Below are 12466 nucleotides of genomic sequence, written 5' to 3'. Positions count from 1 at the left end.
TTCCAACTCACAGGCAAGGCATGTAAGGTGATGTTTGGTGGAGCCATAATTTTTCTTCCAACTTTGTTTACCACTGTATTTCAATAATTATCTCCGCTTCCCTCCATCTTCATTCTGGCCTTCTCCATGGGCTTTCTAAAGACTGTACAGTGCTAAGTACTGTTTGAATGATTCTGCATGTAACTCATAAATGATTTATTTCTGAAACAATATTAAATACATTTCCAAAGAAAATTTTATTGGCTTCTCTGGGGGGAAGAAAGGTCTGTAGATCTTGAGTTAGTAAATCTAATTGTAATTCTAACATATGGAACTGCTTCTCTTTCTTTTCTTCTCTATCTCCCACCCAATAACACAAAAATCCCTCTTCAGGAATTCATAAATAGAACCTTGGTTCATCATCATTGGGATTCTGCATTATAGTGACAATATCCATACATAAAAGAGTCTGGGTTTCTAGTACTATCTGCAGTCACTTCACCTTCTAAATCCTGCCTTTTGATATTCATGAACTTGAACAAATCCCTCAGAGAGAAATGGTGAAAGAAAGGTAGATATAACTACTGGTCTAATCAGATGTGTCAAAGTAGGGTGTTTATTTCATACTGTTCTCATAGTGTATACCTGGAAATCACTGAGCCTGTATAATGCCAGCTGAAGACTTAACGGATGATTCAATTCCAAACAGGGCATGATGGTTACCTCAGATTTAAAGGAGACTCTGGCACAGTTTCAGTTAGTGTCTCGTATCACAAAAAAGTATTTACCAAAAAGACATTGTTTATTTAACAAATTTCAGTGTAGACTGTGTGGTTTTTACTACTTTGCTATTGAAAATAAATAATAGACTGATACTTAACCCATATTGGTTTTAAGAGTTGTTCTGACCCTAATAGTGTCAATGGTAAATTAAGTGGTATAATAGTAGAGAAAATGTATAACTGTAAAGCCACAATTACAGAAATTGTCAAACTGGGGTATTGTGATTTTCAAAGAAAAAATTTGAGATGTTTCACAAACGACACTAGACACTAAATTTTATCTGCTGTTTATTACTAGGGTGGAGAGTCCAAATTAGTAAGAATAGTGGAAATATGCTAATTATGAAAATAAAACTTATCCTTATTTGTTTCAAATAGTACCACTCTGTATTCATTTTAACCCCATGTTTAAAAAATTTAACCACATGATCAAATACCTGAAGGTATATATTAGAATTTAAAAATTAATGTATTAGCTATTAAAAATCTTACTCATTTACATTGCTGTAGTTTTAAATTTTTTAAAGCACTTTATGTACATACCTCTTTTGAGCAGCTACCTGAGAACTGTATTAAAAAGGAGAAAATAAAAATCTTAGAATTTCAAATAAGTCAAAGCCACTACAATTTTTTGGGCAAGTTTCAAGATTAGCTTTGTTGGATGCTATATAATTTTAGAAGGCACTTAATTTAAACAAAATGTAACTATATTTATACATCAGTTTGGGTCCTAGCTGTCAAAAAAATAAGTATTCTTATGTAAAGGAATTGCTCTTTAATAATGAGGAAATAAGAAAGTATATTATACTGGGGAAGATAATGTCATCTTCATATTGTTTGACTATAAAAACACTAGAGAAAAAAAAAAAAACACTAGAAAGAGGTTAAAGGTTCTTTGTACTCACCCCCTTATGAAGTTAAATCCATGTGCACAGACCAAGAGGTTTCCATAGGCATCAACTTTCAAAAGATTTCCATACAGTGTATCAAATACTAGTCCCCTATGTGAAAATGAAGATATCACCAATCATACAAAGTAATAAAGGCAATGATCTAATGTAGTATTTACTCAATCACCACAAACCAACCTTTATCTTATTCAAGTTTTATGGTGGCTCAAGTATGTACCCAAAAATACAACCCTAGAGGGTAAAGTAAGTGAATAAAATCTTAATAACGAATCCCAGAGCAACTAACAAATACTTAACTCTGTCCAGATGAATAATCACAACTGTTTTGTGTGAGAGAGCTTAATCAAACAAGGTGTAAACAATAATTTCTCTGAATACAGCTGGTTCTGCTCTAAAACAGAGCTTCTTTTTATTCCCTTGGACAACTGAGCTGGCTTCTATTTCCCTCTATTAGACATTTCTCGCACGGCCTGAGGTGGCCTGCGGTTCCCCTCGGACGGAAGTGCGTTCCGCTGCCCGGTGAGAAGTGAAGAATCCTTCCCAAGCCCACCTGTCCAGTCCGTCGTATCTCGCCCCAGGACTTTTGTGAGAAATGCTGTGAGCCTGGCGGGCTACAGTCCATGGGGTTGCAAAGAGTCAGACACGACTAAGCACCTAAGCACACATGGGACATATATGACGGCATCTCAAAATAAGCCTCAGTTTAACCTCAAATCTTTCTTATCAAATCCAGAATGCAAACTGCCAATAAGGCTCCTGATTACCAAGTTAAATATATTAGTAAAACATGCTATTAGCAAAACAAAATATATTAGCAAAACTCCAACAGCGTAAGGGAGGAGCATCTGCAATTACTGACCATCAGTTTTAATAATCCCTCTTCTCATAAATTTGTTGTTGTTGTTTAGTTACTACATTGAGTCCAACTCTTTCACAACCCCATGGACTGCAGCCCACCAGGCTCCTGGGCTCATGAGATTTTCCAGGCAAGAATACTTGAGTGGATTGCCATTTCCTTCTACAGGGGATGTTCCCAACCCAGGGATGGTACCTGAGTCTCCCGCATTGGCAGGCGGATTCTTTACCACTGAGCCACCAGGGAGGCCCTTCTCATAAATGGACCTTCTTTAACAGCAATGAACTAAGTTCAAAGTTCCAATCAGGAACACAAAAGATATGGTGTACATAAAAGGTTCATGGTAATTTCAGAAAACCAACCAAAAAGCCCCAAAGACCTTTTGATGTTTTGTTGCATCTTTTTGTTTGTCCAGGGGATGGCATTGGTTAGGGACACATTTGGAATTATTAATTTGGGGGACAAAATGATGGGTTTTAATCCAAAAATAATCTTGAAAAATTACCTGGTAGGGAATGTAGAGTCATATGCAAAGCTGAGAAGTTCCTGAGGATAGCCAATAGAAACTAATCTCTCCACAGTAAGCTCAAAGCCAAGGGACTCATACTCCGGGGACTTGTACACTGCACAAAGAGGAGGTTCTCATTAAAACACAGCCAATTAAAATGGAAGGCAAACGAGCGAATTTCTACTTTCCCAATTCCTCTCTCCTACTAATTTGCCATTTTTCTTCTTTTCCTTCAAACTCCATGTTTTGTACTGCCCCAAGTAATCGCAGAACTGTTAGTCTGTGGAAACAGGTCATGTTATGATAGGAGAAGCAGCAACAAGATGAATTATCGGCATTTCAGGTTTTTTCATTCTTAGGAAACCTAATCCAATCATTTTTTCCTTTTTATTCTCTTATGCCCACAATCTAAAGGTGGGGGGCGGGGAACGTAATATGCACAGCTGTGGTATTAACCATGGGAATGTAATTAATATAAAACTAGATAGAGAGGTCTATATAAGTTGAAGTCCTCACTGATGTACATGACTGGTATAGGAATCCTTTGAAACTATATTTTTTAAAAAAGACTAGTCTATTTTTAGAATTACTATCTGTTTTAGGAGTTGCCTTAAACTCCAACCAGCATAATTCTATTTGTTAGGACTTACGTGTTTTCTTTATCAGTCCTAACAATGTCATAGCCATCAAAATTGCATTTTACAAATTATTAGTGCTAAGACAACCAAAAAAGATATGTCTAAGACAGGGATGTCTGAATATGAATTGGGAATCAAGACATTGAAGAATTATAACTCATTTTATGACACCTGATTATGGAAGAATGAATATGTGCACGTATATATAAAAAATATATATTAATGTTATATATATACACTCCTTATCTGCTAGAGAACAATGAGTTTTTTATAGGTGAAGTAAAATAGGAATATGGGAGTTTCTCTCAAATATAATGTATGTCTGAAGTTTTCTATAATGAAAAACCTTTTCAGAATCATCACAGTTCAGTATAAAGAAAATGTTGCTCCTTTAAACAGCTTTCTTCCAAAATAAAAGATGTAGGTAGACATTCTTCCATCAGTTTTCTAGGAGCAGGTAAGCCATTTTAAAAATTTAAAAATAAAAAACACCTGTGATCTTGCTAACTGCCAAATTAGGCCCAAAAAGCTCCCCAAACATCCTATTCTTATGTCTTATAACAATGAAGCTATTACTATAGTTCTTCTATCTACAATTAACATATAGCCTATGGCTCAAATGGACTCTTCACTGTAATTAGACTGCCTATCCAAGTTAGAGCTAATATTTTAATGAGTATGATTCAACTTTCCCTTTCCGAAAACAATCCTTTAGAATATTTCTGGAAATACATAAAATGGTAATACTGGTTGCCTCCAGAAGGGAGCTGAGCAGCTAAGAGGAGAGGAAAGAAGACTTTCGTGTACCTTCTTCTATACCTCTAAAACTTGCAATATGTTAATATATTTATCTATCCTTTTTAAATTGAAATTTTTAAAAACAAGGTGAGCTTTCAATAAACATTTGTCATATTAAAAAGCCTACAAATTTTAAGGTCCTTTAGGAGATGCTTAAGCCTCAGCTCACCAGAAAAATGCCAAAAGAAGCCGTCATTTCTTCTGTGGAATGATGATTTCATGCTAATGCTAACTCTGGCTAACATTTTCAAAACTGGCTATATTTTTCTCCTCCTCTCAATTCCAGCGCCATCCTCACCCATCCCTCCCACAAAAAACTTTTTAAATCCTCAGGCATCGAAGATGCACACTGTTGTAAAGGAAGTGCTATGTATATATACATGCAAGCAGAACCAGAGCTGGTGTATTATCATAAAAACTAGGAAAGCATGGTATCCATTGATGTCAATTGGAATTATTTTGAGAATATAAAATAAAATCTCACCCCTCGTGCTTCCGCCTCAACTGAAAGTAAATTTCATTTTAACAAAATTTTCACAAAACAAAGATTACTTCTCAATCCTATCAAAGCCCCACTTACTTCAAACAACATTTTATTTAATGGAACAAAATTCCTGAATAGCAAAGTCATTTGGATAATCCACTGACACTTATTCTCATAGGATTTGGCCCATATAAAATGCTTTCAATTATTAAATTTTCATAAAGATAATTTGCTGGATATACCTTAAGAATGAGAGACAGAAACAAAAGTTAATCATCCCCACTGATTACCTCTAAATGAACAATTTTCCTTAGTTAGAGAAGTGATGAATAAGTAATATTCATTAAAATCTATTTCTATGAGGCAATTTGGACTGAAACCCAAATCAATTTATTGAGAATTTCTACTGAAAAAAAATGTGGGAGGCTAGAGAACACAATTTCCCATTTTGCCACCATAATGAACAGAATAGCAGAAACTAAACACTATACTCCTGTCACGTTTGTGTTTATTCCAGGCAGAACTTCCAAATGATTGTCTAGAAATTCCACCTACTAAAGTAAATACTTCAAATTTCCTTTCTCTCAATGAGTTTAGGATGCTTCCAAAAAATACACTGTGTTTTCCCCAATTGCTTTTAAAGTTGCATGACAAGTACAAACATGAGCTGAAGCCAGAATTTAGGTTTTCCTGAGTCTCATCCAAAGCTTTTCATGGTGGCATATAGTGCCACTGTTAAAAATGAATTTCTAGACTGCGCAGGCCATGGAAGTTTAGGCTTGGGTGTTGAAACACACTACTCTCCCTCCAGTTTCTTTCAACTAGTCCAAAAAAAAAACTGTTCTACTCACAGATGGGAATGGATTTAGCAAAGAGAGTCCAAGTTCCACTCTGACAACACTATCTATTTCACTAAGCTCTATGTTAATCAGTAAGACCTACAAGCTATTGACATTTTCTCATAAGCTTCCTGGATAATCATTTCAGTAATACGAACTCCCGGGTCATTAAATCATCTGCTAGAGAACTATACACTACAACCAGGGCTGGAGAAGCAGAACTGCAGCTGCACAGAGCATGAAATCCAAATGTTTGGTTCTAAGTGTCCCCAGAGGATAATTACAATCTGTTCTGACCTGGTGGCAAAAATTACTACTCTTGAAGCCTACATAGTACCATCATGCCTCAAATGAATAAATAAATGAAAAGCAAAATTCCTTTTTCAGTCAACCAGGCACTTCAAAGCCAGCCTTGACATCTGTGGGTAACCATGTGTATCACCTCAGCCTTAGAGCTCTATATGCCTCTCCACAGCTGCAAAGGCTCTAATTTCAATTCCTCTGGCAAAACTGGCAAGTAAATGATGCACAGCTTCAAACTCAGTTCTTATAACTTGACTTTCCAAAACACAGCCAATAGCTTCAGGCGTAAACACAGCCTTATACATGCATTGCTTATTTCTTCTTCAAGAAGGTCCTCAGGCCTATCCTAATTTACCCAATATCCAGAGACAAAGGAAGAGGTTATTTTAAGGGCCAGAGTCCAAAAAAGAGGCCTGCTTCAGGCACCAGGGCAGCACACAGTGTTCTCAGGTTACGTAACCAGACTATAAAGAGAACAACCAAAGCTTTGAGAGCTGAAGCTACTGAGAGCATTTGAAGATATTCTTTACTCCATAATCTGCGAGAGAGAAAAACAGTTCTTCCAAAAGTATCAACTGCCTGTTGTGGGGATGAAAGCTGCGGGCTCTCTTTTGAGTAGATTTTGTTCATATTTTAAGATACAATCTATATTAGAGGAGACAGTCCCTTTGGATGAGCCGAAAACTTTCTGCAGGGAAGTCGGGAACTCTCATGCACTCTTTACCTTTGCCACCAAGACACACTGTGTGACAGTTTAGAGATTTTAGAAAAAAGGAAGGGCAAACCTCTACAGAGGTTCCAGCCTAGCAGAATGCTGCTGCCAAAATGAGAACTCACATGAGGCAGACGCAGACGCAGAGTGTGTCACTCCAGTCTTGAAGGAGTTACACTGGCTCTCCTGTTAAAAAACAAAACAAAGCAACAAAACAAAACAAAAACAAAAACTGGTTTTAAAACTGTTGTGATGGGCTGGAACAGAGAGATACCATTTGGAAATTGGTATTAATAGGAGTTACTACCTCCTATTTAGAAGCCTCTGACCATCACTAAAATTCATCTAATTAGCTATAACAAGAGAATTGAAGATAAGCTTAAGTATTATACATTATTTAACTTTTCTTATACCCTAAGCCTAGAATACAAGCCTGATCCTGAAATGTTAAAGTCAAAAGACAAATAGAAAAATAAATTTCTGTTGTCTTAGTTTATTTTTCTGCTACATTTCAGGTTTATATGCCAAAACTGAATGCAACTGGTAAACAGTTTAAAATTGAACTACAGTAGGTGAAACAGACTAATAAACAATACAAGAATAAACCAGAGCAGTCTCATCTCACTTTTAAGTGCTCATTTAAACAAAGTCTACTTGTACCTAACATCCCACTTTTCTACCCTTCCAGCACCTAAATTTGTAATCTTGATACAGGTAAGAACCAACTTCCCCTATTAAAAATCTAACTTGATGTCCAAATATGGAACAGAAGGGAAATTTTTTTGGATTCTGTGAATGGATATTTGCCATTGGTAAATGGAGTCATATTATTCTATTTTTTAAAAGTTAAAGAAACTACCTAGTCTAGTAAAATAACTGACTTGAAGATATGTAAATCCTTTCAAGATATTGATAAATTTAGGATATGAATTATGTTTAAGTTATAGGGTGTCATCTTCCCTAGAGACATCTAGGTTTTTGAAAACATATGGTTAGATTCCTCCAACTTCTGTATTTTTTGTAAAAGGGAGACGGTACTAATTGGAAGAGCAAAATGACCAAATACAATGTTGAAAATTTCTAAAACTATTACAACTAGGAGAAACAAATACTACCAATCATACTATGAAAAGCAAAAATCCAACACAACTACTCAAGAACAGTTATTTGCTTTTATGCTATAAATGTGATCAACATCAACATTCTTTATTTAGGCTACATGAACTTGGTTCTCTGAGCTAACTAGGAAAGGTAATAATTTACATTTTCATTAAGGAAACTTTAAATTAAATCTATCCATTCTCATATAAACAAATACCAGAGCCTTTTCTATTTTTCACAACTATCTGAAAACCCCAACACGCTATCATAGACAGTCAAAAATTTTCTCTCTAACCTATGAGATCACAAATGATCTTAAAAAAAATGAAAAATTATAAAAACTACCTCAATTTTAAAGTACCTAAAATCCAAAAGCTAGGTACCATTCAACATTTTCAGTAATACAAAATAAAACCAACTCCGACATGGCTAAATATGTAAGTAAGTGAACAAGTAGAATCTGAAAGACTGTCAATCTCAATTCATTGCCAATGCAAAATTAAATGGTAAATAAAAGATTTATTTGTTTAAAACGTTATTAAGAAATTAAAAGACTATTTATTTTAAAATAAAATGAAAAAAATTACCTAACTCAAATTTTCCCCTCTGAGAACCTATATGCTTAGTATGAATGTGTACTTAGACTATATTTTTCATTTTAAAACAGGAAAACTGGCATTTTTTGAAATAATAACTTTAAACACCCTCTTTAACCAAAGAAGATGCTTGTTAATTTTTTTAAAAGAGAGAAATAGCTAGTATATAATTTTTCCCTCAAGTAAGAATAGATCATCACACTCAAATGCCTGTACCTGAAGTTAGAAGAATGTAACAGACATCTGTATGCTTACTGTATACAGCTATTAGATGCTGTGAACAGAAAACAAAAGAATTCATAATCTTAGGCCTGAAGGAGATCACAGTGTACCACAATTGGATTTTTATAATGAATTTTAGAAGATCTACAACACAATGTGACTAAGGAGGTACAGAAGGACAGAAACAGAGCCAATCAGCCCAGTCCAGGAAGTCTTCTTTAAAAAAATATGTGTGATTTACTCAGGCTTATATGGATAATTCATTTTTATAACCAGTACCTCAGTTCAGTTCAGTCGCTCAGTCGTGTCCAACTCTTTGCGGACCCATGAATCGCAGCACGCCAGGCCTCCCTGTCCATCACCAACTCCTGGAGTTCACTCAAACTCACGTCCATCGAGTCAGTGATGCCATCCAGCCATCTCATCCTCTGTTGTCCCCTTCTCCTCCTGCCCCCAATTCCTCCCAGCATCCGAGTCTTTTCCAATGAGTCAACTCTTCGCATGAGGTGGCCCAAGTACTGGAGTTTCAGCTTTAGCATCATTCCTTCCAAAGGACACCCAGGACTGATCTCCTTTAGAGTATCTCAAGGTACTACAAAATTTACCAAACTTTCTGAGACTCACATAACATGTTTCAAACACCTCTGTCAGGGTCAGGCAAGTCAATTAATGTGCAAAATGGTCTAAGTGCTGGTGTAGGTCTTGGCATAAAGGGTGAAGGAGCTGTCAGCTATAGCTGACTTCCCTGTGGGAATGAAAGTTAAATGCTGCCATTTATGTGGTAACAACCAGCCTAGATTTTCACTTGGAATCTGCCAATTTTTAGCTATGGACTCAATTTAGAAAACCAATAAACTTTATTTGAGCCAAACTATGGTCTGTGGTTTCAGTTGTGCCCATGTGCCACTGGTGTGCAACCTCCAGTGTACACTTAGATCAGATACTTTCATGTAAGTTCTTTCATCTAACTGAAATGTTTCAAGTGTCCTCTTCAAAGAGTCGTCATCTTTTTTTTTTTTTGGCTGCACCACACAGCTTGTGGGATCTTACTTTCCTGATGAGGGACTGAACTTGTGAATTGGCTCTTGGCAGTGAAAGCTCAGAATCCTAATCACTGGACCACCAGAGAATTCCCCTCTTCAAAGAGTCTTAAAGAAATAGAACTTAGGTACTTAATGAACTGGAAATCCAGGTGGAAATAAATTCATTCTTCAACAACCACAGAATATCCTAGATAATGTTCTATTCATCTCAGGAAAAACTGAGTGAAAGTCGCTCAGTGGTGTCCGACTCTTTGCGATCCCATGGACTATACAGTCCATGGAATTCTCGAGGCTAGAATACTGGAGTGGGTAGCCATTCCCTTCTCCAGGGGATCTTTCCAACCCAGGGATTGAACCCAGGTCTCCTGCACTGCAGGTGGGTTCTTTACCGTCTAAGCCACAGGAAAAATTGAGGGGTGGATTAAAAAAACTTAGGAAATAAAGGAACCTTTACTGTAGTCACTTGATTTGGTCCCCCACCACAATGCTGAACAATTATGTCGTTAACAACTGGAATTATCTGAATCTGATTCCTTCACATGACTGTGAAATCAAACAAATGTTCCCAGTGATTGAAAGAAACAGTCATCTCATGGTCTGCCTAGGTAACCAACTTTCAGAGTTCCCTGACCCAGCAGGTTTTATCTATAAGGTTTAACCTAAATCTTCCCTACACAGCTTAACTCTATTATCATTTGTCCTATTCTCAGTGGTCATTATCCCTATAATAAAGTAAACATTCAGAGAATGTGTAAGCAGAAAAGAGATAATGAATCAAAGAGAGCTATTATGTTAGGAATACTTTAAAAACAAACTTCTCCATGTTGAAAATGGCATGTGATGACTTTTTTAAAAATTCATTTTAGTAATTTTACTGATGCAGCTAGAAATATATGATGTTTATTCACACAGAAAAATCTGACTTACATTTGAATGTCTTTATGCTTGGCAATGGAAAACAAAGATCATGGACACTGAAAATGAATTATTTCTACACTATGTAATATAGAGATGAAATTGGGTTTTATTAAGCAATCTTTTCAATTCCTTAATGATCCAGGGAATTGGTCCATAGGGTTGCAAAGAGTTGGACATAACTGCGCAAACTGAATTGAGCTCAACTGAATGATCTAGGAACAAACCACATATTACTGCAATTCAGAGATGAATCTAAAATTAGTGAAAACTCTACTGGGATATAGAAATGACAGGAAATCAATCAAAGCTTAGAAATGACGTGTAGTCACAGATATATTTTTATTGATATCTATCTATCTACAAAAGGGCTGCCTAAAAGTAATGTGGGCTTCCCTGGTGGCTCAGTAGTAAAGAATCCACCTACCAATGCAGGAGACGCAGGTTTGATGCCTGGGTAGGGAAGAGAAGGAAATGGCAACCCACTCCAATATTCTTGCCTGGGAAATCCCATGGACAGAAGGGCCTGGTGGGTTACAGTCCACGGGGTCGAAAAAGAGTTGAATACGACTTTAAACAATAACAGAAGTAATGTATAAGCTTAACACAGGTTAATATACATGTAATATAAATCTATATCTAAAAATCATAGTTTTCAGAGTATATATCTCAATTAATAAAAAGAACTGTAATCCACAAGAAGAAAATGCACTGGAGTATTAAATAGTATTTCTTTTTTAATTCTTTCCTAATATACAGAGACCACCTCAAAAGTATGCTTAGCTGGAGAAATAGTATTTCATTTCCTGAGGGAGGTAGTGTAAGAAATTCTTAAGTTTAAGAAAAAAGCAGTAAGAGGAGCTCAAATAAAGATTATATTCTCAAATAGAAATAAAAAGACTAAAAAAGACCTTTAAATTTAAAGGCTGTTTTAAATATAAAGTCACTTTGTCTGTATTTTGCCAGTTTCTTCCACCTGATTTTTAAATTTAACTTTACTAAGGATATTTTTTAATCATACATAAAAGTAGAGAGAAAATTAAATGAACTACTTTAAACCCGTCACCCAAGCTTTAACAATTATCACTATTTTGTATTCTTGTTTCATCTATCCTCCCTAATTTATTCTACCCCAATTGAGTTAACTTTTATTAGATGAAAAACTTTTTAAACTGATCTTTAACAGAACATTTAAATAGCACAAATGTACACAAGTATCAAGGGCTTCCTGGGTAACTCAAATGGTAAAGAATCTGCCCACAAAGAGGAAGACCAGGGTTCAATCCTTGGGTCAGGAAGATCCCCTGTAGAAGGGCATGGAAGCCCACTCCAGTATTTTTGCCTGGAGAATTCCATGGACAGAAGAGCCTGGGGGGCTACAGTCCATAAATTCACAGAGAGTCAGACACGACTAAGCGACTAACACACACACAAGTATCATACGCATGCACCTACAGAATTATTCCATTACCTAGGTCAGGTGATCCTTTAATTACAGTTTAAATCTCCTTTCCATTTAGAGGCCAATGAAGAATAGTCTTTTTATTAGCAGTAAGTTATAATAAAACCCTTCCAAATTAAGGATTGCTCAGGAATATTTTAACTATACTATGGTTATCAATTTTATAGTCTTGATGAGAAAATCATTCTACCAAAAGCACTAATCTTTTAGTATGATAGGACTGGCTTAGTATTACCATGCATTAATACTCTAAGGAAATCAGAGTTAACATATAGGCTGGTATGTTGGGTGGAACAAAATAAAACAGTGTAAACGTG

At 35.9% G+C, this 12466-nt stretch overlaps 1 protein-coding gene across 3 annotated transcripts in view; it reads right to left on the bottom strand.

The window, feature by feature from the left end:
• Positions 1-12466, bottom strand: part of NT5C2 (5'-nucleotidase, cytosolic II) — a 97826-nt gene that overhangs the window by 13534 nt on the left and 71826 nt on the right. The window contains exons 4-6 of one of the 3 annotated variants that reach the window (XM_027528647.1): positions 3034-3151; positions 1667-1762; positions 1305-1328 (exon numbers count right to left, since the gene is read on the bottom strand). In XM_027528647.1, coding sequence (XP_027384448.1) covers positions 1305-1328; positions 1667-1762; positions 3034-3151 — 238 coding nt within the window. Of the gene's footprint in view, positions 1-1304; positions 1329-1666; positions 1763-3033; positions 3152-6935; positions 6997-12466 lie in introns of all 3 variants that reach the window. The other 2 variants (XM_027528649.1, XM_027528648.1) reach the window with 2 other exon arrangements.

Source organism: Bos indicus x Bos taurus, chromosome 26, assembly GCF_003369695.1.
Source record: "Bos indicus x Bos taurus breed Angus x Brahman F1 hybrid chromosome 26, Bos_hybrid_MaternalHap_v2.0, whole genome shotgun sequence".
Classification (NCBI taxonomy): domain Eukaryota; kingdom Metazoa; phylum Chordata; class Mammalia; order Artiodactyla; family Bovidae; genus Bos; species Bos indicus x Bos taurus.
Note: the sequence above shows the minus strand (reverse complement) of the source record. Positions and strands in the feature narration are given on the sequence as shown.